Genomic DNA, 27,486 nt, shown 5'->3' on the forward strand with positions numbered 1-27,486 from the left:
AGACAACTTGATTATCATGTAGGCCTATTGAATTAAAGGGACACCATTCAAATAGCTTAGCCCTAGAACCTCCCCTGCCTTTAAACACGTGCTGGAGAAATATCAAATGGAAGGCTTTGGCTTCTAAATAGCTCTTTTACAAAGAGGTAGCACTGAATGCTTAGAGGAAGAATTTCAGAGACTTTTGTAGGATCTTCCAAAAATGTTTGTATAAGCAGGCTAATTCTGCAGCACCAGCTATGTAAGATGTCCTGTTTTCAAATCTATGAAGATATGATCGATAAATCTGTGCACCAGTAGGGGAGAAAGCAATAGGCTTATTTAATTCACACCCTTTATACACCGCAGATGTCTCCACAGCCCCCGTAAACTGACGTGAGACTAGGTGCAGTATCTGAGATAGTGTCTGAAGCTCCCGCCCCCCAAAATGTGATTTGCCTGACCATCCTACCCCGCTTGTGCGCTGTGTGTGGGATGGATCTGAGCACCTTTAAGTTTTAATCCATCCCTGCCCCTGGAGTAGTATCTTCATCCAGCCCCTTTCACACCACTGCAGGCCAAGCTTTTCCTGTAATCCTGCTGCACTTTGGCTGCAGCAAGGCTGTTTCAATCACTCTGATGCTCACTGCGGTGGCCCCTGAATGCAGATGCAGCTTTGGAGAGTAATGGCACTGCATTAATGAGGAGGTGAGGAAGGCAGCCAGCACGTAGGAACTATGCTGTTCTCTGGACATTGTGATTAATTGCAGTTTGCACCTCTGTAGAAGTTAGACAAAGCAAGGACAGGAGTGGAGTGGGGAAGAGAGAACAGAATCCTTGTTAATTACTCCTCCAGCATAGGACATGTAGCTTGTTCTGAGAGGCCAGTTCTAGCTCGACACAATACAGAAAGTAGCCACACTAACTGTACAATGCTAGCTCTGCCCTTCCTCCTCCTGGGAATGCCTGCTCTTGATCCTAAGGAGGTGAATCACTGATACTTTCACCTGTGTGCACTACTGAGAAAACACAAACAGCCAAAGCAAGAATTCTCTCTCTCTCTCTCACACACACACCCTACCCCCCAAACTGTGGGCTGCATGGTCCACTAATAGGGCAGGAGGTGCCTGGCCTCCCTGCATAGTTGCATTGCTACTATCCTTGGGCTCTGCAGAGGGGACGACTCTTCCAGGGGAAACAGCATTTCAAAAAGCTGGAGCAGCTGCCACGCTCATCCTGAGGGCCCAGCTAGGAGGCAGAGTTGTTGACTGGTACTGCTGAGCATCACAGGATAACGACGGACAGAGCTGGGAATCTGGCCATCCGGCTTCTCCAGAACTGGAACACATCCTTGTTCTGCAATTTTTGAACAGCTCCAGAGTCAGCTCGATATTCAGTCTGTGCCGGAACATTCAGTTTCAAATCCCATGGACTCAAAAACGTCAAGGTGTTTTGCTTGATTTGGCTCAAATTCCTGCACTGAAGAAAGCGGCAGGTTGGCAAAAGCAGGTGGCTAAGTCAGTGTCTGGTATGACTTCTTTCTTCTTAAGCTTCCCAAAAGTGCTGTTTTTGTCGGTGCATGTTGGCAGGTTTCAGAGTGGCTCTCTGCTCACAACACAAGATAAGGCATGTCATTTTTCACTTGATGAGCATGAACTGTGGGCTCTTCCTAAGCTGTAAGAGTGTTTATGATTCAGAGGGCAAGCTTTTAGAGCCTGGAATGATTCAATAACTGCTGCGGATTGGCAAAGATCAACAATCTCTTAAACACTTGACCTACTGCTATGACCATTCTCCTATGTAAAAAAACCCTTAATCCTCAGCGTGTTGTGATAGAGGTTGCCTCTACCGTGTGGCAAGTGGTTAAGCAGCATATACATTTTAAGACCAGAAGTGTCCATGGTGATCATCTAATTTGCCCTCCTGCTTAGCACAGGGCATAAAAACTTCACCCAGTCCTTCCTGCTGCAAGGTCATCTCTTGTTGCTGGGCTAAAGTGTATTATTTTTAGAACGACACCTTCTCTTGATTTGAAGGCTTCAAGGGATGGAGAATCCACCACATTCCATAGGACACAGAATAGAAGAAAGGTGTCAGATACCCTTTTCAAAATGACCTGAAGGACTTTGTGTTGATGGTTTTCTTAAGTTTTTGCAGAACAACCCCAAGCCACATGGAAGAGGAGAAATGAACAGGTAATTTACACTCAAACTGGACTGATTTTTGTTCACAATTTTGAAGATCACAGAGCTTGCAAGTTCTCATCTTTAGTGGAGGGAAGGGAGATACTTCATCTGATTTTCATAATATGCACCAACAACCCTGGTACTGATAAGACACGTTTTAGCATCTCTTTGAGTCTGTGCCTTGATATTTCATACTGCAGCTCTCTAGGACAAATACAAGTTCAGCTGTTATGTCAAAGAAAAGTAGAAGGCCCAGCTACATTCAGCATGAGCAGTTATCTCAGAAATGTGCCTTAGTGTGATATGCATGAGATGTGTTGACAGGACTTCGATAAACAGTTACATTACAGAAAGGAGCCCGGGTACTTTATTGGCAGGCATGTCTCATTCTTCATGTCAACATTAGACTTGAGTAATACTAACAGTAAAAGGCTCCCCAGGAGGTTGGATGTAAAATAGCCCAGGCTCTGTGTGCAAGAATTAAAACTTCTCAGCCAGATTCCAACTTGGTTTCTTTATTTAAGAAACTTGCTGTTTCCCTCCCATCTCCAAAGGGCATCATTCTTCCCCCTGTGAAGAGGGGCCAGCACAAAGCTTAGCAGCACTGAGTAAGCCCCACTGGGGCCCTACCTTCAGGGCTTATGTGGGCTCAGGCACTGCAGAGGTCTTGTGCTGGCCCCTCTGCATGGGGTGGATTTTATGATGGACCCCATCCTGCAGCACATTGAGCGACCGCTCCTCCCACTGACTCCAGAGGACTCAGCCCCTTGCAGGACTGAGCTGCAATTATGCAATTTACCCCTAGGGGGCCAAGTCCCCTCCTTGATGTGGCTCCACCCTCTTTGAACAGAGGTGACCCCTTTTGGAGTTTAAAATACCAATTTCACTGCACATCTGGCAAACATCCCACATCATCACATTTAATGGCAATTTATGCTGCAATAGCTGAGGGCAAAATGCAGCTTAATCAGAGAGAGCCCATTTACGCCAACTGTCACTAACACATGGCAGTATCTTCCTTCTCTTCCTGAGCTAACCCTACTCCAGTAAGGTTGAAGCCGCCAGCGCTCCTTCATGGCTTGCTAGGCTGCTGAATGCTGCGGCCTGATGCTGCTAACAGAGAGCAGCTCCCAGCAGTAATTGCCCTTTCCCTGCTTTGCTGCTAAACATTTTCAAATACAGACACTTGTGCGGAGTATTTCACTTCATCGGTGCTGGCTGGGCATTTGGGGGTCCGTCTCTCGGATAACAGTTCATCTGTTCATTCGGGGAAGGCATGGGTGTGTGTCACAAGGTGGGAACGGAGGCTTTCACTCAAAGAGATCAAGGTAGTCAGGTTCCGGGCCCTGCTGGCCACATGGGTAAAGTAGCAGCTCCTTCCCCAAAGAAGTGATGGGCTCCTCCTGTTGGCCAAAGGACAGTCGTTAAACTCCACCGTCTGAAATGAACACAGATGCACTTAGGGGCTGATTGACAGCCCGTAGGGGTCAAGAGACATCTTTCCATGGACTTTGAGCCAGCCCAATTGGGACTTAGCCCAATCATCTTTCATTGATATTGTTAGGGCTCAGTTCAAAGCCTGCCAGAGTCAACGGAAAGGCTCCTGTAGATTTCTGTGGGCTTCGGATCTGGTCCTGTACTGCCTTGGCCGGGCCTCACATCACAATTTAAATGACGAAATCCAACACCCTCAGACTGAGAGGAGCTTTAACACTTCGTTCTGCCTCCTCCTTGGCAGCAGCCTCCCGACAGCCGGTTAGCACTTTGGAGCAGGGACGGTCTTTTTCCTCTGCTGCAACACAGGTACTGCAAGGCATCAAGCCAGCCATGATCTACCTCCCCTTGCTCACCCAGACACTACAAAAGTGAGCCAATGAGACTGCTACCCACCCTCCCTCTTCAGCTCTGGCTTCCCCTTGCACGCCCCATGTTTCATTCTTCCCCACTGGTAGCAGGAAATGGATTCTCATCTGTTAAAGCACCGTGCCTGGGGGGTGGGTGGATCCAAAGGCACCAGCGTTTCTTTTTGCTACCAGTGTGGGCTTCGCTAGTAGGAGCGTCTCTTTGAGAACGGTAGTGTTACTTAAGGACGTTTCAGGTGTCTCTCATCTAACATGGGGTGATATTCACCCCAGGTAGTGGCCTAACCAGCATTTAAGTGTCCTGTTCTGAGAACAGAGGTGGAACAAGCACGTTGGTTTTGTGCCAGCCCTCTGCCCAGGGGTGAGCTTCCCCAAACACCAACTCATTATTTCTCACTGAAATGGGCTTGAAAACCAGTTTAAATACATTCAGTGAGTTGGCGCCTCCTGTCAGTAGGAGCTGTACCCTCACCAAGTGACACCGGCAACGTGGGAGTCCCATAGAAACAAGATCTGCTTCTTGCTTTACAAGTTGGCTGTCTTGTCTATCACAAGCCAAAACCCAGCCTGCAGTGTCCCCAGAAACACCTTCTCAGAGCGACTGAATGTTTAGGAAGCTCTCAGATGGTGAAATTCAGTCCTGTGCAGAGGGGCAGCACAAGGCCAGCTGCCCAATAAGTGCCACCTATGCCTTCACGCTAGGGTTGATGTGATGCATGACCTGGGTGCTGCACCAGGGCAACCCCCACCCCAAACACACACTCCTTCCAACTGGCCCTCTGCTGACCACAAATGACCTTCATTAGCTCCACTAACTGATACCCACTGTTGGAGCTTGGCACATGAGAAATACGGACTCCTGAAGCCGAAGCAATGGGAAACTATATCAAAGAGAGGCCCAGCCTGCTTCACTCCGCTCTGCTCGGCACTACCTTTGCTGCCCGTGATGCCTTGCTTTTATCGAATGGAAAGGTGATTTATTGCCCTGTAACCCTACAATTCCTGGCACACAGTTGGTTCATGGAAGGGAAAAATGTAGGGACAGTTCCAAATCATGTAACAAGTTTACCAGAAAAGCTGGTTTGGTTTGTTGATAAACTTGCCTCTGCCTGCTGGTGGCTTTCATTTGCATTATGGTAACCTGTGCTCGGTGCTGTACGGACATAAAGAGACAGCCTCTGCCCCGAAGAGCTGTAGGCCAGTTACAAAGATGAATTGTTACTACAAGCATGGAGAGGGGCTCACCTTGTGGTAGTTGACAAGGTCGGCCAGCGTTGAATGCTGCAACTTGTCCACCCCCAGGAAGCTGTAGGAGTTGCTGGAGGCGTCTATTAGAAAGTGCTTACAGCCCTCCGGGGACAGATAGGAGAGTGCGTAGCCTTTGATTTTTTCACTGATCCGGACCAGAAAGCTCCCGAGCACCGATTTGCTCAGCAGCTCCTCTGCTTGCCGTAGGGTTACGATACCTGCCAAAACCAAACCAAAGAGCTCAGGGGAGAGAAGCAGTTTGGGGGGAGTGGAGGGCTGAATGTAACACTGCTAAGGAGGATTCGGTTTTAACCCTCAGTCTACACTAATCTGTAGCATTGACATCATGCTGTACGTCTCAGCGGGACTTCACAACCTCACCACTTTGCTGTAGGCCAGATTGTGGCCGGGCTAGCAGGAGCTGCACAGCACGGTCGGGTAAGGGGGATAAGAAGGGAGGCAGATAAATACCTTAGCTAGCTAGAGTAGGCTGCTGGTAAAGTCTCCACATACAGAAGCCCTCGCTGTCCTTCAGTAAATCCACTTACCTAGGGTCTATAGTTTGTTTTCATTGCTTAGTCCTCTCGAGGAAACGCACTCACAAGTAGAGAGACCAAGCACGCTGGTAGGGGATGCTCACGCCCATTCTGTTTTGCACAGAACTCATGTGTATAACATTCTTGGTGCCCCTTCAGAGTCTTTCGTCGCACGTGAGTTGTTCCCGTTGGCACTGGCTGTCACATCAGCCGAGAGAACAACTCTGCTCACGCCCACATGGAGTGAGTGCACAACGTGTGGGATTTAGTGTCTCAGGAGAGGTCTATGCTGCAATGAGAGGTGTGATTGCCGCTGGGGCAGGGCACTAGTTTTAATCCAGTTAGCATGACTCAGAACAGCAAAGACGTCACAGCAGTACAGGCCAAGAGTGGGTAGCCAGGGTTCCTGCATGACTACTTTTAGCCACACTAGCTAGATTAGAGCTCGTGCAGGTCGGCCGGCCTGCCTGCCTGACTGCAGTGGAAACGTACCCTTAGATGCAACATACATTAATATTACATGATTGCAGATGTGCTCTACCAAGCAAACACTCCTCACTGAAGTGCTCAGTAAAGGGACCCAATGATTTTGACATTTTTAAGGTTTGTTGCTTTTGCTTGGTCTAGAATCGTTGGATCAACTCCTCCATGGCCACCCCCACCCACCTCCTTAAGCCAGGACACGTGCTAGGGCCTTACTTCTTCCCTTAGTGGTATAGTCAATACAACTCTGGGCTCTTTTCAGCTGCAGATCTCAAAGCAGGTGACGGAGAATGGTTGAGATCTCTAACCCCATTTTCCTGGTGGGAGACGGAGGCAAAGAGTGGAGACATCACTTCCCCAAGTCAGTGGCAGAGGAACAGAACCCAGGTCTGCTGAGTCCCACGCTAGTGCCCTATCCCTGATGGCACTGCTCCCTGCCAAGTGCCCTGCTGAGGCTTAGCTTAGAAAGCAACACTTCGTGTACAGAACGTGGAAGGTCTTTTAAGCCAGTCCAATAAGCAGCCAGAAGCATCAAGCTGTGAATTACATTTGCCGTTTGGGCACAAGTTTCCATCCAGAAGAGTGGATCAACTGGGAATGCCCTCCTGGTGGGGTGGGAAATACGCCCCTCCTTTTCTGATAGGCTAACTCTCCTTGGTTGGCTTTGTCCCATTAGCAGGGGGTGGCAGAGCAGACACAGGGAGCCTGTGTGATTGGCACAACATTTGCAAAACAGCTGGCCAGGCCTGACGTTCTTGCTTTGAAAACATTTTCCTTCTCCCATGTGGATTGCCTGCCACAGCTGACCAGCCCCGTCTACCCGATTAGAGGGGCAGAGAGGGGAAATGACTTGGCCAGGGCTCCCCCAGCAGGTCTCTGGCAGAGCCAGGAGTAGAATGCAGGGCTCCCAAGTGCCAGGCCTGCCCCCTCTGCACTGTATGACGCTGCCTCCCCAGCTAGATCTCCTTGCTGAGAGGGACTATCAGCAAAGCACTTTGCAGTCACTTTCTTTAATGGATTGGAAGAGGTTGACCAAATTTGTTCCTACCCATTCTGGGTCATCGCTCTACCCAGCATGCCTCTTGCGCCTTGACACTGTCTTTCCTTGGTGTCTATTATTTGTATTGTGGTAGGGCCTAAGTGCCCTAGTCATGGACCAGCACACCAGTGCGCTAGGTGCTTCACAAACAGAACTAGCCGGCAGCCCCTACCCCAAAGAGCTTGCAGTCCAAGTGTCCACACCATATGATAAATGATCTTTTAGGCCTGATCCAGCAAGACGCTTAGCACCTGGCTTTAAACATGTAGTTGCTCCACGGACTTCAAGTGAAGTTGAGGATCTGGCTGAAGATTTTCCACTAGTGGGAGGCTGCTCACAGGGTGAAGGGAAAGGTGCTGTCCATGATATATAGCAGCAGGGTCTGGCAGCGAAGATTTGGCAAGGGGACACTCAGTATAATGTGTGAGCTGCCATTTGTCTGTGCTCAGCGTGGGTTACCGTTGTGCTGTTGGGGCACACGGTGTCTGGAGACGTTTCTCAGACTGGGAATGGACCTGGCCTGGGGTGGCTTTCCACGGACCACTGTCCTAGCGCAGGAGAGGGGCTGGGAAGCTGCAGCACTCACCATGGAACCAGGGTGCTATCCTGTCCGTGGATTTCTCATAACCTGCCCGAAGAGGTAACTGCTCTTCTTTAAACCACCTGATGATGCTCTCCTGGGTGGAAGTGGAGATGGTCCTCTGCACGCCCGGATTCCTGCGGTTCCAAGAGACTCGTGGTTTGTACAGTGAGGTCACACCCCAGAATTCAAGTTCTGAGCTCATCACAGCAGTGTCTGAGGCCCAGATGCCCAAAGGTATGCAGGCAATTAACTCCCATCAAAATCAATGGCAGTTAGGCACCTAAATACCTTTGAGAGCCTAGGCCTGAGGACCTAAGTTAGCTTTGCCAAAGAGCAGCTGCTTAAATCTTGAGGCACGGATGCTCTCTGGTTAGATGGATTAAAGCTATCCTAATACAGATCTTACGCCAGGGTCATTTGAAATCATTGTGTTATTTATTGGAGGTACTCACATCCATTGAAAGGGGCACTTCTGCCTGGCTCTTGGAGCTCATTGACAATTCTTAAATACACAGCTGGGACACAGACCTGCAACTAGAGCTGGCTACGAGAGGATTTATTCCCTCTCCCCTGGGGAAAACTATGCTGAACACACAAGTTTGCCAGAATTTCTCTTTGAAATTCCCCAGATTTTTGCCAAACCCCAGAAAACTTCATTTTTTTTAAATCAAACTAAAAATAGACAAAAATGGAGAGAAAAATTGTGAAGATTTCCACTTCGTCACAAAGCCATTTTCCACAGAGAAGGAAAGCCGATAGATAATTGTTGGCTTGTTCTATATATCCCTCACTCTCAATTGTTAAATCAACATGCCTACAGCAGCCAGCAGCAAAATATAGGAGATCTGCCCCCAGAGCCAGCGCACTCTCACAGCCTGGAGCGCATGGGGCCCTTGCAGCATGGCTGGCAGATCAGTGATTGGGGCTATTTCAAACTAAAGGGAGGACAAGTTCCCTTAGGGGGCTCATGGTGGGCCCCTGCCAGCTGTCCCTGTCTTGTGGGGCCCTGGCAGATCTCAGCTGTGAGGGGGATCTCTCAGAGGAGAGGGTTCCAGGCCATGTAAGGCTTTAAAGGTTCAAACCAATTCTGTCAGTGCAGATCCAGGAGCCCCTGGGGTCAGACGCACCCGTAAACAACCTGCCATTCTGCCCCAGCTGCAGTTTCCAGGTAGGACAAGGCCGGGAGCCTTGTCACTGTCAGGACACCATGCACCCTTCTGTGCAGCCCCAAAACTGAGGCGGCAGCTGCTAACCCAGCTCTCCCCAGAGGTGAGCTTACAGGGAGGGAGAGGGTCAGGGTGAAGTATTTCCCGCCAGATGGAACATAGGGGGAGCAGACGCCAAGCACAGAGGTCCCAGCAGAGCAGCCCCCAACGCTGGGGGAGGCTGCCCATTTCCAGTGAGAAGAAGTACAGGGCTGGGTGCCCGGGATCTCAGAACCAAAAAAGAACCCAGACAACTGGGTATCAGTGGCTATGGATCCCAGAATCCTGTAGCATTTTGGTACCAATTTGTGATGTCAGCAAGCATGTACCATGCACCCTGGCTGCAGCACATGTCCCCTTGGCCAAGCTCCATTGACGTCAACGATCCTTTCAGTTCACTGGGTTGCCTTTTACAGAGCTTGGCCACCACACACAAGCTGAGGGTCTGGCCCAATGTGTGGAATCAGAGGGAACACACTGGAGTCACTTCAGGGGGAATATTGCCAGGGGAACCCAAAGCCTTCACTTTCCTGAGACAAGGGCTGCTGGAACCATGGGGTTTACACCAGCTGACATTGATTTGTACCCTTAATTAAATACTTCAAAGAGATGAAGTCCTGGTTAATCATCATCTTTGCTAATAAGGAATAGATCTGTCTTGTCCATAGCACCCTGCCTTGGAAGAGCATGCAGTGCAGACAGACGGTGTCTGATGAAAGGTGTCATGGTAGCATATGAAGGTTTAATCTCTAAGGCCTAGAACACCCCTACCATCCCCGTCCCACAACAGAAAGATCCCAGACACTTTAATCACCGGGGGAAGTTCTTACCTGTTGGGCCTCCCATTTGCTACCCCAGAGTTTAGGGTTTTAGGCTTGGGTGGAAGGGCAGGACGGGAGGGCAAGCTGTGCCCCTTGCTCCCAAAAGTCTTGGAAACTTCGGCTACCTTCCCTTTGCGGATCCCTTGCAGTGACAGCCTGTTGTAGTCCTCCCTGGCCTGCTTTGCAATGGAGCGTCTCCTCTCATCAGCAGCTTTGGATTTCCTCACTGGAACAGAAAGGCAGCTTGCCTGTCAGCTCCCACCCAGAGGCTTTGAAACCTTCTGCCCCTTTCCACACCCCCAGGCAAACTGAAGCTAAGTAGTTGCTTATTTCATATGGGCTAGATTGTGCCCTGAGGCCACCGCTAGCCCCAGCTCCTCCCCCATCCCCAGTTCTGCCCCCAGCACAAGCTCCTCTCCTGGGGACACCTTGGCTGTGCAGTAATGGAGAGGGCAGAGGGATTTCATTACGGGTAAGGGGGGAAAGTTTGGACACCACTGCCCATGTAGTCACACACACACACACGGCCATTTGTGTAGATCTTTCATGTAGAAACGGGGATAAAAATCCACCAAAGGGCAGGAAAAGGTGATTGTGAAACCACAACAATCAGTGGGGGATTTAGGGGCTCTTGTAGGCCCTCAAACTACTTTTGAAACTGACTAGGTCCCAGGGCGCCGATGACCTTGGTAACGGTGCCCTGCTGCTTGGCGATGAATCCAGAGGTGGTGGAATGTAGGGTGAAAAGCACCAAGCTGGGGTATGATGGCATAAGGCTGGCGTAAAATGCCCCAGCATAGGACTGATGTAAATGGGTATGCTACAGGAGCTGGGCCAGGGCCAGGGCAGGCACTGCCTGGGGATGCAGTGTCTATTTAGTCACCTAAGTAGCACCCGCTTTTCACAAATACAACACACCCAGTGGTTCCCAGTTGGCAGCTGCTAGACGCTTGGTACTTTGACAATCAGGCCAGTTATTTAGTTGCCTTGGTATGGCCTAACTTTAAGGACCTGGCTTTTAAAAATCCTAGCTTGAAGTGAGACATATTTGTAATACACCATCACCATCTCCTGGACACCCAGAGACACAGCAGCATCTGGCCCTCAACCACTAACTATAGGGCAACGCCCCCTCGCAAGGCACAGCCAGAGACACCTGCCCCAGAGTACTAGCAGACTTCTGGAATCAATATGGAACCGCAATCTTAGACAGCAGGGGCAGCTCTGCCCTGACCTACAGAGACAGCCCCCCAGCCAAACCACAGGGCTGAAAGTATCATAGATCATAGAATATCAGGGTTGGAAGGGACCTCAGGAGGTCATCTAGTCCCATCCCCTGCTCAAAACAGGACCAATCCCCAATTTTTGCCCCAGATCCCTAAATGGCCCCCTCAAGGATTGAACTCACAACCCTGAGTTTACCAGGCCAATGCTCAAACCACTGAGCTATCCCTCCCCCCAAGCATCTTCCCTCAAACTTTTCAGAATTTTTCGTTCCATGAAATTTTTTGACAATTTGACCTTCTGCTGCAATTCTGAAGGGAAACTAATTTCAAAACGTTCATATTTCCCATGGGACAAAAACTCCATTTCCCAACCACCTCTAGTCTTCATGCTACAGAGCCAGGTGACATGTGGCCAGCCTAGCTATCTAGTGACGATGCGTTAATCAAGAGAGGCCCCGTACATCAGCCATGCGACCAGCTCCGATTCCACAGAGGAATCTGGCCAGTTAAAGGAAGTGGAGAATAGAAAAATGGACAATGCCAGCATCTCTTACAGGATTCCTGCCACTCGGGATCATCCTTATCCGATTTCTGCCCTGACTCCTGGGCCTCCTTCCGGTTGGTGTCAGTGTGCAGTGCCCTCTCTGCAGCTGTTCTCATCCCTCCGGGCTTACTCCTTGCCTTTTCCTTCCCCTGTTAGGAGACAACGTGTGTAATGCCTGGTGCCCGGCTTGGTTTCTGCCGACTGCCTTTAGCAGTCTCTGGACTCCGGGGATTCATTTCTTTAGGGACTCCTGTGAAATACGTGGGGTTCCCCAAGACACCGATGCTTCCTCCTCCCTGCTACCTGGGAGCCCCGCTGCATGAGGGCTTCTGGAGTCCATTCGTGGGCACAGGCTACGCAGATCGTCAGCCCGGGGCAGGTTGAGCTCGAGGGGTAAGAAGTGACATTAAATGACTCTAAAGGCCAGATCCTGAGCTGTGCCAAGGAGCGCTCTGGGAGGCTGTTTTATCCTCGGCTGGCTCAGCACCGGCCCACTCCTCCACACAGACCAGAGCAGCTGCCAAAGACCTCCAAGGCCCCATTTCAGGGCTCACTGAGACCTTACAATATCCTATTGATTCTTATTTCACTCACACCCCGTGACACAGCAAGCCCCTTTTCCATTGCCAACTCTGCTTTAAGACCCTCCTGCACCAGGTTCAGAGCTGTTTGTGGAGGAAAGAGAATTTGGAGTCAGCCTGGAAAAGCTCTTTGGCTGTATCTGCCCTGGGCACAGCTGCACACAGGAAATCTGCGAAGCGTGAATATGCTGCAATGACCTGTTGGTCAATAGTGCATCCCCTGCTAGTGTCCTGAGTCCCAGGCCTGGTTACTTTGACTCATGAGAGACATAGCAAACATCGGAAACAGCCAGAGACGGGCAAGAGCGACCGTCTGGCAAACCTGTAATACTGCCCAAAGTGGGGTTATTTAGCCTGGAGAGGAGAATATGAGGGGACTCTGCTGAGATCAAGGGTGTGCTGAAAAAGGGCCAGCCCCTCCTTTGCTAGCCCAAAACCTGGGCTGCTAGCTGCAGCGTGAGGCCGGCAGCTCGAGGATAAAAGGCACTCTGATGCAGCGTAGAAGCAGTGAGTGGAACTCACTGCTGCAGGATGGCGCATGGGGTTTCAGTCATGGTGGGCACCTTTTCCCCGGGGGTGCTCAACCCCCGCTTGCCCCAATGCCTGGCCCCCACTCTGCTCCTTCCCCCAAGGCCCCACCTTTGCTCTGCCTCTTTCCGCCCCCTCCCCGAGGCCCCCGCCCACCCACCGCTCTCCACTCTCCCCCAAAGCCCTCCCTGACCTGCCAGACAGCTGTTTGGTAGTGATGCTGCCCCCTACCAGCTGTTGGGAGGCGCCGCCCAACAGCTGATGAGCAGAGGCGGGGAACCGCTGTGGCTGGTGGGTGCTGAGCACACACTAAAATTTTTCTGGAGCTCCTATGATGGTGGGGACCTCTTGGTACTATGGTACCACATTAGTCAGTGCTGGGAGGCGGTGCCCTGCATGGTGGGGGCCAGAGACATTCTGCCTGTCTGGGGTGGGGGCGGACAATGCTCCCTAGCTTTTAAGAGACGTAACCACCCTGAGAGCTATTATGCCAGCAATGGGTCTTGAGGGGCCACCTAGGCTGGGTGAGTGCCCCTGGCCAGCTGTGGCTGCTTGCGGGGCTGCAGAGCAGAATCTAGCCCCCTGTCTGGGCACGTTAGAAGCACCCGGGCTCACTGCTTACCTGCTGAAAGTCGTACTTCCTTGTCTGAGCCTTGGAATCTGCCAACATCTGGTGCACATCTCTGCCTTTACTGGGAGCAGCCTAGACGTTCAATGGCAAACAAACCCAGCGTTAGCCCTGGAGCTCTTCCCATTCCTCCACAGTCAGTATACACGTCAGCCCAGCTCTGGTCCCTGTGTCGAAACATCAAGCTGGAGGCTTCATTTAAAAATCACACTCTTTTTAATATCTCCAGATAGTAAGAACATGGTGGCCCTTCTAATGCCCATCTCACGGCGGTCCCTGGACGCACTGCTCCCTCCTTGGGAATCTCACACACACGTCGTTTATTCCAGACCCTGCAGTTCATCATCAAATGGGATTGGTCCCTAATCAAGATCGGGGCCTGATTGTGCTAGGCGCTGTACAAAGTGAGAGACAGTCCCTGCCCTGGTGAGTTTACAACGTAAAGAGACAGGAAAGGCAAAGGGTGGGTGAAAGACAGAACCAGCATCCCCATCTCAGAGATGAGGAATTGAGACATGCAGATTAGGTGACTCGCCCTAGGACACACACAGAGTCTGTGGCAAAGATGGGACCAGACCTCAGCTCTCATGAGCCCCACTCCAGTGCCTGAGCCCCAAGCCCAGCCTTCCTTTCTACTGCATCTCACTGAAACTGGGGTGACCCTTAGCCCCTACACCAAGTTTGAGGACCTCACAACTTCAGAGCCTGGGACACCCCCAACCTCTGACAGAGAGATAAGGAAGAAGGGACCCCTGTAGCCTGAAAGAGCTCTGTACGTATGTGAATGAACCCCTTTCTGTATTCTAGAGCCCGCCCCTCTGAATACAACTCTCCTTCAATAGTGTCTATAACCAAGCAAGGGGACATGGAGGCCTGCCCATGTCAAGGCCTGGCCCTCCTAAAGGCAGTGGCTGAATGGGGAGGAAGGAAGGCCTCAGGGTTAGGACTTGGGAGACCCAGGTTCAAGTGTCTGATCTGCCACAGATTCCCTGTGTGAGCTTGGGCAATTCACCTAGCCTCTCTGTGCCTCGGCCCCCCCACCCATGCAATGGGGATAACAGCCGTGCCCTACCTCACAAGCTACTAGGAGGATTAGTGTGTTGAAGAGTGAGAGGTGCTCGGATCCTGTGGTGACAAGGACCATGTCAGTACTATGGATCGATAATTGAAACCATTGTCTCTGCTTGCTGAGAGAGTTTGTTAGCAGCCAGAATCCCAGTTATTGAGCTGGGTTATCTTGGGTTTCTTGTACTTTGACACAAACAGAGATGGGTTTATCTCTGAACCCTCCCACATAGAACTGAATGCGGAGGTCAAAGCCACTTCTGCTGGTGTGGGCAACAATGCTCTTCCGGAACTCCACTGTGTGACTTTATTGATATCCCCTTCCTCAGAACCATTATTCCCCCTTAAATATTAACACAGGCATATCTCCCTGCTCTGCTCAGACAGAGACATGGAAATGGAAATCATTCACCTTTCCCAGGTGAAAAAACAACAAAATGCTCAGATGCCGTTACGCATATAAATAGTTCTCAAATCAGTTATTAGAACAATGGAGGTGTAAAAAAGGACAATCCTTAAAAGCACAATGCCCATCCCACATCTTGGCCTATGTCTCATCTCAGGATTTCCAGTCTCAGGCATTCAGAAAACAATGAAGGGTTTGACAAATCATGAGAGTGTCTTAAAAATCACAAGATTTTAAAAAATTGGGGTGGGGAGGATTATTTCCCTTCTGGTTTTTGAGCTTTTAGTGAGCATGTTTTTAAGCTCCTCTCTGCAACCGTAAGAAACAGAAAACTCCTTCAGGGAGAAAATAAAGCTGAGATTCTCACCTAATCCCATGACTCCAGGAATTGAGACTTTAAGAAAACCACCACACATTGGAAGACTTGCAATAAAAACCATGAGAGCTGGCAACACTGAGATTACCTCATGGATGCCTTGCTGACAACTCAGGCCCAATGTGGCCAAAACCAAGCCTTGAGTTACCTTGCTTTTGTACATTGATGACAGAGCCACATGTGGTTTTGTACATATACTTGCAATTCTACACAATAGTAACAACTAAGGACCTAATCCAAACTCCACTGGACAAAATGGAAGTCTTTCCACTAACTTGAATGGCTTTTGGCTGAGGCCTTAATCATGCCAGTGATATGTGTGGTTAATAGCTATTTAGCTCAGTGGCCTGTTCTATTTCCTCCATGAATTATAATAAGTGGTTAATACTACAAGGCATCTCTAATTGATTTCTTTCCAACCACTTTAAAATAATTTATTTGTAATCCCATGGTAAAAATATTGCCAGACAGGAAACATTCTCAACAACAAGCTTGACCCAAGCAGTGTAACATCCAGCTTTTGAAGTCATAAATAGTTTTAACTTTATAAAAAGAAATACAAGTATGCACTTTAGAAATGCCAATTGCGGACATTGACCTCACATGCTCGCTTTAGCACTTGAGCGCTGAGGAGAAAAATCCAACTTTGAATACATTCATCTCCAGCTATTTTTCATCTTACCATTAAACATCCATCAGAAACTATGGAGCATCGGGATTCATTTTGATCTCAACAGAAACCTGCCTCTTTAGCTCTATTTATTGATCAGAATAAAATCAGTGGCCCAAATTCAACTGTTCTTTCCACCAGTGGAAATCTAGAGAAACTCCAATGGAGTCATCAGAATTTGGCCCGGAGTTCTTAGTTTTGTCCATTCTAGTTTAGTGGAGGGATGGTAATGCCAGGCATAGAAACCATTGAAATTGCTATGGCACCTGAAATGTTCCTTTCATTGTGGATAGCTCCTCATCCTGCAAAACAACAGCTCAGATGCCATAAAGAGGACTCCTGATGGTTCCGAAACAATGCAATATCAGGGCTCATTTTGACCCCAGCAGAGGACTGACTCTTGAGGTTTATTTATTGTTCGTATTACAGTAGCACCAGGAGTCCCAGACTGAGAGACAGTGCTCCATTGGGCCAGGCAGTGCACACGTGCAGACACGAACTGTGAGAGACAGTTCCTGCCCCAAAGAGCTCACAGTCTAGACCGGGGTAGACAACCTGCGGCAAGCGAGCTGATTTTCAGTGGCCCTCACACTGCTCGGGTCCTGGGCACCGGTCCCGGGGGCTCAGCTGCCAGCCAGAGTTCTGTCCGCCGTCCCCGCTCAGCCCGCCGCTGGCCCCCTGCCGGCCGGGGTTACCGGCCGCTGGCCCCCTGCCGGCCGGGGTTACCGGCCGCTGGCCCCCTGCCGGCCGGGGTTACCGGCCGCTGGCCCCCTGCCGGCCGGGGTTACCGGCCGCTGGCCCCCTGCCGGCCGGGGTTACCGGCCGCTGGCCCCCTGCCGGCCGGGGTTACCGGCCGCTGGCCCCCTGCCGGCCGGGGTTACCGGCCGCTGGCCCCCTGCCGGCCGGGGTTACCGGCCGCTGGCCCCCTGCCGGCCGGAGTTACCGGCCGCTGGCCCCCTGCCGGCCGGGGTTCCAGCCCCGGGTCCCGGCCACTGGTCCGGGGGGCTCTGCTGCTACCCTGGGGTCCTGGCCGCTGGCCCGGGGCTCTGCTCCTGGCCTCAGCCCGGGGCTCTACAGCTGGCCCCAGTCTGGGGCAGTGAGGGGTGCAGACAGGGGCAAGAGGGGGCACAGCTCAGCATGGATTGTATGGATTCTTATTATTGACACACGAAACTTTAAATTAGAATGAATAAATGAAGACTCGGCACACCACTTCTGAAAGGTTGCCGACCCCTGGTCTAAACAGACAGACAAAAGATAAGAAAGGAAGTATTATAATCCCCATTTTACAGATGGGAGACTGAGGCACAGAAAAACCAGTGACTTGCTCATTACTACACAGAGAGAGGGTGGCACGGCTCAGAACAGAGCCCAGATCCCCCAAGTCCCATGCTAGTACTTCAGCCACAAGACTATCCTACCTTCCCCTCAAGATTGCTCTACTGAGTTGCATGGTTTTTCCAAAACAGACAAAAGGAGCCTTTATCCAATCCATGTTTCAATTTATTGAACACTGGCCCCATTCAACAGAGTCTTTGCAACCCCCACCTCATGAAGTTATGCACTTCTGAGCAGCGTTAGAACAGAAAACAAGTACCTGAGCACGATCCCAGCTTCTCTCCTTTTTAGCAGCTGTTATCACATCTTCCTGCTCCCTCTGTCCAGTTTTTTCCTCCCTCCTTTTGGCATCTGCCCCGCCCAGGGCTGCTGGCTGAGAATGCAGGGACCATGGCACAGCTCGTTCAAGGAATGTTTGACTTCCTCTGTGAAGACAGCAAGCAGGAATTTTGGAATAGAATCAATCGCCTTCAGCCTTCCGCCTTCCAAACTACTGAATGGAAATTACATGGCAATGAAGCAATTCCAGGGCCCAGCAGCAGCTCACGGAGATGAGCCCTATGTCTCAGCACCAGGAGCACGGACGGTTAAAGTAATCACTCACTGCAGTTAATTGTGCACCCACATGCAGGCAGATACCTGTTGGCATAAGAACTCACTCCCAAATATCAGCTGTGGTGATGACTGGGATGCTGCCCACCCCAGCTTTCACGGGACCATCCCATAGCGCTGTAAATAGATACCGTTTAAAGGCCGTATTTTCAGGAGCAGCAGCACAGGGTTGGGGTTAGAGTCCCGGGTCGATGTGGCAGCAGGGCTAAGAGGGGCTCCTGCATGCCGGAGGCAGGGGGCATCTGGAGACCCCACGTAATCGCTAGTCTGCATCCTCCGCCATCTGCAAATGGCCTGGGACAAACCAGGTGCCCATGGGACCTCGTCCCCCGACTGCCACCTCAGAGCAGGCAAAACCAACCAACCAGCTCCTTTCCCCAGCGCTCAATCCCCCCTTTATTTAAACTGATGGTCAGAGTCATCTGCAAATCATTTGTTAGTAGCCAAATTCACTCCCATGATTTGCATACAACATTAGCAACCAAGCCTCCCCATCCCCCCTCCCCACCCCGGGGGCCAGCCCCGAACCAAGATCACTTGGCAGCCTCAGAAGCCTTCCCAGACGGCTCAGGCCTCATCTCCTCAGGGAGACACCCCGCTGCCCTGCCTGGGAGCGGACGGCCAAGGCCGGCGCCTTCAAAGGGCTTGTCCTGGAGGTAGCCCAGCCGCATGCCCACATGGAGGAAGGTACGGCCATGGGCAGCTGGTAGAGGAGCCAGCAGCCTGCCAAAGGGATTCTCAAGAAGCAGCTCATTGGGGCCTGTGAGCCAGCCAGTAAACACAGCTCCCCGTGACACTTCAGTCCAAGGCGTGTTCCCCAGGGTTGGCTTTATTTTCAAACGAGAGCAAATGCACCCAGACCACTGTGCCACCCACCTAGGGCCTTCCCAGCTTCCACCAGCATGGACAGGAGGGATACACCCTTCCCAAACAGTGCTTCGCCCACACAGCACTCCCTGTCCCCTCACCGCTGCTCCCTCTGCCCCAGAGGCAAGAAACCACACATCTGGCTCTCTGTAGGCCATGTGCTTGTTCCCAGGCATGTGCCCTGCAACTCCAGTGCCCAGTTTTAGGGCCCAAACCCAGATCTTCCTAGATATATTGGTACCTCACTCCCCTTGAAATCAGTGGGAATTAGGGCCGAATTACCTGTGAGGATCTAGGCCCAAGTGCCTAAAAGGCACATGTAGCCAAGACCCAATGCCTCCCTCTGGATGTAGTGTGGGTGGAGAGAGAATGTAGAAATCCCCACAGACTGCAGGGGATAAACACACAGAACTTTGCTCCATTCCAGCTCTCCTTTTTATCTTGCACTGATCATCATCTATTAAAAAGCACCTTCCGCCTTACCCACCGGAGGAGACACCACAGCAGTAACTGCAAACCTGTCCAACCGGCTCCTGGGGCCGGGGCTGAGTGCTGCCTTACCTGGCTTCCCCTGCTTCTTGTTGCTGCTGAGCCCTCTGTGCCTGGATTTCTTCGCAGATCACATCATAAGGCTTATCCGACGTATGCTCGCCCATGACCCAGACCCAGACTTCGCTGTCGGCACCGAGCTTCCACTTCACCGACTTCCCATGCACTGCAAGACAAACACTCAGAGCACTGGCCACAAAAGCTCCCGTGGCACTCATGCCCCCTGTGACCGAATGCACCCCTGGATTCACACCCTACACACACTGGTACTAGTCTTAGTTTTCCAATGACACCTCTCAAGGCATATTTTGTACAAATATCTCCCTGATCAACAACAGGGTGAAATGTGTGTAGTAACACTCCGTGGAGAGTTAGGAACGTATGCTGAAATCGGGACTTATGTATGTTTACCAGACCTGTCTGGGGAGGGGGTAAGCTAGTTTCTCAAAGACAAAAGACAAGCTGATGCCTCTAGCCAGGTGTTGTCAAAGTTAACTGGCAATCAACTGTCAAGTGGCAATGAAGGGGCGGCAGGAACAGGTCGATTTGCATTTGAACAAACAACACGGAACCGCCTCCACCACAAGACCCATGTCTCCACCCTCACAGCGGGAAGGAATTTTATCTAGAGGTGACCCTCAGGAAAATGCATTTCAAAGGGTGACTGGACTATAAAAGAGAGGAACACCCCCCCTCCCCCAGGTATTCTCTCTCTCTCTCACTCCCTCTTTCACCTAAGACGACAAAGGTACCAGCCTTTGGACTTTTGGAGGGGTTCTGATCTAGGAATTTAGTCAGCCCTGTTGCTGGGAAATGTGAGAAGGGTTTCACCTTGAACCAAGTCTAGCTGGTTTAGTTACTAGAAACTGTTTTATCTTTCAGAGTAGCAGCCGAGTTAGTCTGTATTCGCAAAAAGAAAAAGAGGACTTGTGGCACCTTAGAAACTAACCAATTTATTTGAGCATAAGCTTTCGTGAGCTACATCTGATGAAGTGAGCTGTAGCTCACAAAAGCTCATGCTCAAATAAATTTGTTAGTCTCTAAAGTGCCACAAGTCCTCCTTTTCTTTTTGTTTTATCTTTATTTCCTGTAGGAACCATTTCTGACTGTAAAATCTATTGCCTTGTAATTAAATAAACTTGTTTTATTCCTTAATCAAAACGAATCCAGTATTGTGTGTAAACGGAACTGTTTGGGTGACTCCAGTTAAAGTACCAAACTGTTGTACATTGACCTCTTACAGGGGCAATGGACCCTAACATCTGGACTGGGGAGGGCTGGACAAAGGACAATGCACATTTTGGGGGAAAACTGGAGACTGGGAATGTGTTGGGGTCACCCTGCAGGTGGTAAGCAAGGCTGCTGGAAGCTGGACTGTGGCTGGTGTGTAGCAGGCAGGTTGTGGTTATACGCAGACACTCAGGGTGTGACCTGCATGCTGTCTGGCTCTGTGTACGGGGCCCAGGTTGGCAGCAATAGCAACAAAGCATTTGCAGCACCGAAGGTTTCAGGGCAGGTGGTGACAACCTCTCACTGGTCTGGATTGCACCCCAGAACGTGATGCCCCCAACCCTTGGTTACCTGAGGGATAACCACTTGGCATGGGATGGGGGGAGGGGCAGGGAGGTTGTTCAGGGGAGGAAGCTGCTAGCAATTTGATGTGATTTGCCAAACTATATTCAAAAAGCCACTCTCGGTTTGAGCAGCAGCAGCCTGGGCCAGGTTCGGATCCCCTCCCCCACATGAGTAGGGCCTTACACCACAAGCGGATAGACTATAGTCAAAGGGGCTATTTGTGGAGTAGGGTTTGATCCCAGACGCAGGGCACAGGAGCAGACCACAGAGGAGACAGTGTGGCCTAGTGGATAGAGCACTGGACTGGAACTCAGGGGACCTGGACTGTATTTCCAGCTCTGCCACTGGTCTGCTGGATGACCTTGGGGGAGTCGCTTCACCGCCCTGTGCCTCAGTTTCCCCACCTGTGACATGGGAATAGCGACACTGATCTCCCTTGTGAAGCACTTTGAGATCTAAGGATAGAAAGTGCTAGATAAGAGCTGGGGTTGATGCTTATTATTATTCCCCTCTGGTCGTGGACTCCTCCCTTCCAAATTTTCTTCATCAAATTCTCCCCCATCCCATTCATGTCCCCTTCTCTGGGGGTCTCTGTAACCCTGCCCACATTTCCCCTACCTGCTAACCACAGGAGAGCACCTGACTGGCGAGTTCGGCCAGGGGAAACAGAGCTGCTTTCTCAGCAGCTAAGACCAGTCTCAGCTGCTCCCTGCCCCGTTACCCTGAGGTCTATGGGGAGCGGGAAGGGAGTGGCAGGGAAGGGTATTTCTAAAGGACAGCTGCTGCAAATGCAAATCTCAAGGCAACCTCGGCTATGGAGCCTCTTTAACACTGGGTGTCCTCCTCTCCTGTGGCAGACGTGCTGCCCCGTTACTGAGCTAGACAGTGCAGCCAGCACCCAGCCCAGGCTGGCCAGCTTAAAAAAAAAAAAATCCTTCAGCCATCTGGCTTCCTGACTAAGAGGGTCAAAAGTAACACAGTCCATTCGGCTACCCGCAGCCCGAAGCCCACTACTGCTTCAGCCCAGAGCGTGGTGCCCAAAGAGCATGGCAGCCCGTTCATTATTTCGGTTACAATAGCACAAGAGGCTCTGTTGTGCGGGGCCCCTGCTCCATCGAAGCAGACCAGGGAAGCATTATGGGCCCCGTGTTACAGGCAGAGACATTAAGGGATTTGCCCAAGGTTACTGAGCAAAGGCCAGGACCTGGGCCCGGCTGGTCAGGGTCACAGGGCAGTGCTTGAACCCCTAGCCTTGGCCGTGCTCATTAGCCACCTCCTCTTTGACAGACTTTTTCCTGCAGTAACCCCTGGCACCCCCCCCCCCCCGAGCTGTAACTTGAGCTGTAACCACTTTTCACCCAACAGCAGGCTGCTCGTAACCCGGCCCAGCTGTGTTTACCAGGCAGCAAGCCCAGTGCTGGGGAGCCAGTTACCTTTCCTGTGGATCACTTTCTTTTCTGAGTTCTTGTCTGCGGCAGCTTCTCTCTCCTTCCACTGTCTGACCTGCTCCTGCCTCATCTTGAGGAAGAGGATCTGTTTTTGCTCCTCGTTGAGCTCTGCCAGCAGCTCAGGATCGATGTACATGTCTGCCAGGATCTGCTGCAGCATGGCCGCGGCTCTGGCACATCAGCGCTCCTGGCAACACTCTTCAAAGACAGGATTCGCCTTCCCAGGCCAGGTACAGCCGCACCAACGCCAAAAAAAAAAACTCTCTCCACACCCAGAGCAGGCAGCAGGAACTCAGACTCACCATGGCAATTATAATCCCATCTCTCCACCTATTTTAGCTCAGACTTCCTGCACAGACTGAAAAAGTAAATAAGCAGCTTGAAACTTCTGATTATGATTCACGGAAATGACAGGAGATCTGAACGTGCTGACAGAGCTTAAAGAAAAGCCGTGTCCTTGATCTTCCAGGGGTGAATTGCCAAGATTTATAGGGAGATAATTCCTTTTCTGCCCCAGTAAATTTCACTGATACTGTGTGGACAAGAGTTCCCTGTATCACAAAAATCAGAGGTGTGGCTTACTTTGAGCTAGGCAAACATGCCATTACCTGGTGAGAGAGCAATGACCCAATGAATCTACAACTCCCTCCCCCTCCACAAAGAAACTCCTTTGGGAACTGACTGGCACACTCCAATTTGCCTAAGGCAGAATAGGAGGGACATGACTATTTGGGGAGCCCACCCTGCCCATAAAATCTCTCAAATTACAACTTTTTTCAGCTAGATGGGCATCCGCAGCACAGCTAGTCCTTCTGCCCCAGCTCTCACAAGGGCTGAGCAGCTCCAGGGTGACCCCCCAAGGCAGACAAGGCTGGAGCCAGACAAGACAGAAGCGGGGAGCGATGTGGGGAGCACAGGGGAACAAGTTAACAAGGTCAGCGAGCACAAGCGAGAACCTCTTTCTCCAGAGAATTGTGAAGGCTACGTTTGATCTTTGAACGCTTTGAGGGCTCTCTCCTCCACACTCACGCTCCCTCTGCCCCAGGCTGCAGCCCCCTCCAGAACTCGCTTCCTACCCCCTGCCTCGGTGATTCAAATGAAAGGCAGCACCAGAGCCTTTCAGAGCAGCTGGCAGGCTGCTTTCAGCTTCTTGACGCACATGCACCAAGGCATTATCTCATGAAAGGTTTCCTTGGGTTTGCAACCCAGGCAAGCACTCAGCACAAACCTACCCATCCCCTCTCGTGCCAGACGCCCACTGCACATGCTCTGCTTCAAGTACTGCTGGGAGTCAGTCCCCGCTTGGGAGTCAGATGCCTCTGCTGAACGGTCCCTTTCTTTGTATCACACCTGCCAGACGTGCGAAGGAAACATGCTCCTTACCTTTCACGGCCACCTCTAGAGCTACCTGGGAGAGGCTTGCTGGCCTCGTGAGCAAGTACTATATCCCAAGGCCACAGGATTCATGGATGTTTTGCCTTTATTGCTGAGAGGAGGGACTTGGCCAATTAGGCACCAGACGACCTCTCAAGGGCTGGACAGCACCCTTTGTGTTCCAACCAGGCTCAAATCTCCTGGAAGCCCTGCAGGTGGAAGTAAAACAATATCTCAGCTTCAATGTTTTTATTTTCTAAATGAGGCACTGGACAGCCCTCATCTGGAGGGTTGAGTCCAATTATGCTCACCCATGGCTGAGCCAGGTGGATTCACGCCAGAACAGGTACGGAGAAAGTTGACAAGGCTGCGCCGGGGAACAGAGGGTCCAAGGAGAGGAAAACAGCTTGGCTTGTTCAGCCTAGCAAAACGCAGGCTGCAGGGCAGCTGGTACCAATGCAGCCAGGAGGGGTAAACCCCAGGGAGGGAGAAGAGCTATTGAATGTGAAGGAGGATGCTGGCACAAGGACCAATAGGGATAAACTGGCCATCAATCAATGTAGGCTGGGCAATGAGCAGAAGGCTTCTGTCCACCAGAGGAGTAAGGGGCTGGCACAGCCTCCCCACAGGAGCAGTGGGGCAAACACCCCCACTAGCTTTCGGATGGAGCTTGATAAATTTATGAGGGGGATTTATGATAGGGCTGCGTGTGAGCGCAGGGGACTGGACTCACTGACCCAGGAGTTCCATGCCACTCCCATGCCCTTGTGATGGGGTGCCTACCCCCCACCGGTGGTGAACTCCCCCCGATGGCACCTGGAGGGTCAGCCATGTCTAATTAATGATGAAACCCAGTGGGGGTGGCTGCGTGCGCTGCAAGCAGAGGAAGTATATAGCAGAAGGGTGGCAATGAGAAACCCTGCAGTCACGCTCTGGATAGCGGGGAGTAAGGAGACCCTTAGGAAGGGGGAGTCGACTACAGGGTGAGGAGAAAGCCCAGGGAAAGTCTCAGTAGGAAAGAGTCCAGGGAAGTGGCAGCAAAGAGTCCACTGGTGGAGTGACCCATGACTGCCTGCCCTAGGGTTCCTGGACTGGATACCAGCATAGGAAGAGGACCTGGGTTCTCCTACCAGCCACTGGCAGGGTGCCGTGAAGCCCTTCAAAAGGGGAACTGGACTGCAAGGCCCAAAATGAAGGGCAGCAGCGCGGGCAGAGGGATCAGACATTCGTTTTCACTGGACTTTGTTACCTCAGAAGGACAGGGACTAACTGCGACCAGGCCAGAAGGCTAAGTCACAAGAACAAGCACCTTACGTGCCCTTCCTCTGCTGGGCCGTTCTGCACCAAACTTGGTCAATCAGGCCTCCCCCTGGGCGGAGTGCTTCTGTGGGGTTGGTGTCCACTACCCCAGTGTCCCCATCCATCTGCGACCTCAGATCAGACACAGTGACCTGCTGAATTTAAGCTGATTAGTCAGTGGTGGAAACGAAACTAACCAGGAGTCCCTCAGTTACCGCAAGGGAACAGGGAAGAGGGTAGGTTGTGTCTTCACTGAAGCGCTACAGTGGTGCAGCAGCTGCGTATTAAGTGTAGCCAAGCCTGTGCACAAGACCAATAGTTAACAAGTACCCTAAGGGAACGCTGAAAAGAACTTTGAAGAGAAAGTGCAAGAGGGAGTGAAACCCTTAAGAAGCAAGTGGGTGAGGTCTGCGCACTCCACACTGCGGATTCCACCCAGTGGGTTTGGTTGGCTGGCCCCGGTGGATGAATCCCCCTTTCCAACCCTAGGCAGGGGAGCCCTACTGACCTAAATAATAACCTATGGAAGAAGATCCCTTCTTTTTGTAACCCTAACCCTAGTATGAACAAGCCTTCTAACGTAACCCCTAATCCCGCGACAGGAAACCATATTCTTTATAACCCTAAACCCAGGATGGGGAGCCCAACCCTAACTGCAGGCCAAGAAGCCCGGCTGATCCCAATTCTAGACCGAAGTTGGGGGAGCCCAACACTTCGCAACCCTATGCTGGGGATCCCTGCTGAACTAAACCCTAGACTGGGGTTGCCCTCTACTTTATAGCCCTAGCCCAAGGGTGGGGCACCCCAGCCTAGGGCTAGGGTTATAAAGCAGAAGGCAACCCCAGTCCTTCTGAGGTAACAAAGTCCAGGGATTGCAAATCTAACCCTAGACCAGGGATGCCTCCTGACCTAATCCTAACCCTAGGCCCAGGAGCCTAGTGACCCCTCGGACGCTGGCAGACGAGGTGCCAAGCTCATGCCAAAGCCCCCAAGCCTCACTGAGCTCTGACAAATGCATAGCTGAAAATCAGTCTGGCTCACCTGTCTGTTAGTATACTTAAAATAGGTACTACATGTATAGAGATGTGTTTAGCATTTGGATGTTATGAAATGCTCGTGAGCTGCTGCATGCATGATCTCACTTATAATTGATATATCTCATGTTATAAGGCAATGTTTAAGCGTTTGCTATGATGTAACGATACTGGTTCTGGCGGGACCCAACTGAGTGCCAATTCAGGACAAATTGCTTCAAGCAGGGCAGTTCCAGCCCAAGGCTGGGGTTTTTCCACCTCTAAGGCAAACCAAACCAGCCAAACAGAGCAGACTTTGATCTCACCCCACGTCACACAAGCAATTCCCTTAAACACTCCAGTTCCCCAGTATCTCCACCAGTGCCACTCGTTATGGGGACAGATGGTTATGAAAACCAATACCCCAGTAAAAGAAAAAAGATTCTCTTGATCCCAAAGGACCAAGCCACCAGACCCAGATCAATATACAAATCAGATCTTACCCACAAATCACGCTGTTGCCAATCCTTTAGAATCAAAATCTGAAGGTTTATTCATAAAAGGGAAAGATATAGACGAGAGCTAGAATTGGTTAAACGGAATCAATGACATATAGTGATGGCCAAGTTCTTGGTTCAGGCTTGTAGCAGTGATAGAATAAACTGCCGGTTCAAATCAAGTTTTTAGCTGGGATGGATCATCAGTCCTTGGTTCAAAGCTTCAGTGTAGCAAAGTTCCTCCAGAGGTAAGAAGCAGGATTGAAGACAAGATGGAGGAGCTGCAGCAGCTTTTTATATTCTCTTGCCATGTGGTCGGTCTTTCTTTGTCCCAAAGACAAGCTGCCCATCACATGGCATGGAAAAACCTCAGAGTTCTGTCCAAAGGCATGTCCCTGCATACCTTGCTGAGTCCCAAGGCGTGTCTGCCTTCTCTCAATGGGTCAATTGTATAGCTGATGGTCCTTAATGGGCCATCAAGCAGGCTAGGCAGAGCTGACACCAACTTGTCTGGGGTGTTCCCCAGAAGCATAGCACAAGTTTGAAATACAGACAGTATAGAGCCAATATTCATAACCTCAACTACAAAAATGATACACACATATAGACAGCATAATCATAACCAGCAAACCATAACCTTGTCTTAGACACCTCATTTGACCCCCTTTATACAAGATTTGGTGCCACTACAGGACCTTGGTTGCAACAATGATCTATACGGTCCCAGATTAGGTCAATAACGTCAGATATGAGATTGGGGAAAAAAAACAAACCCCAAGTCAGGAAAGCAGCATTACCAAATGTGAAATACTAGTTTACCACAAGAGGTGTAATCTCCTGCCCAGCAAAAGAAGGCCTGTAGACACCAGACAAAGGAACATCAGTGGACAAAAGACTTTGATTGTTTTCCCCACACCCATGAACAGGGGACATGCACAAACGTTTGTC

The 27,486-nt window shown here is 50.9% G+C and overlaps 1 protein-coding gene across 3 annotated transcripts in view; it reads right to left on the reverse strand.

Annotated features, from left to right (window-relative positions):
- Window positions 1-2,509: 2,509 nt before the first annotated feature.
- Window positions 2,510-27,486, reverse strand: part of SH2D4A (SH2 domain containing 4A) — a 31,386-nt gene continuing 6,409 nt past the window's right edge. Inside the window, exons 1-11 of one of the 3 annotated variants that reach the window (XM_073340310.1) lie at window positions 25,039-25,824; window positions 23,588-23,938; window positions 22,341-22,713; window positions 19,345-19,498; window positions 17,564-17,729; window positions 13,444-13,524; window positions 11,723-11,861; window positions 9,952-10,168; window positions 7,920-8,050; window positions 5,273-5,493; window positions 2,510-3,568 (exon numbers count right to left, since the gene is read on the reverse strand). In XM_073340310.1, the coding sequence (XP_073196411.1) occupies window positions 3,476-3,568; window positions 5,273-5,493; window positions 7,920-8,050; window positions 9,952-10,168; window positions 11,723-11,861; window positions 13,444-13,524; window positions 17,564-17,729; window positions 19,345-19,498; window positions 22,341-22,515 (1,377 nt within the window). In that variant the 5' untranslated portion in view covers window positions 22,516-22,713; window positions 23,588-23,938; window positions 25,039-25,824 and the 3' untranslated portion in view covers window positions 2,510-3,475. Of the gene's footprint in view, window positions 3,569-5,272; window positions 5,494-7,919; window positions 8,051-9,951; window positions 10,169-11,722; window positions 11,862-13,443; window positions 13,525-17,563; window positions 17,730-19,344; window positions 19,499-22,340; window positions 23,939-25,038; window positions 25,825-27,486 lie in introns of those variants that run through there. The other 2 variants (XM_073340309.1, XM_073340311.1) reach the window with 2 other exon arrangements.

Source organism: Lepidochelys kempii, chromosome 4 (assembly GCF_965140265.1).
Source record: "Lepidochelys kempii isolate rLepKem1 chromosome 4, rLepKem1.hap2, whole genome shotgun sequence".
Lineage (NCBI taxonomy): Eukaryota > Metazoa > Chordata > Testudines > Cheloniidae > Lepidochelys > Lepidochelys kempii.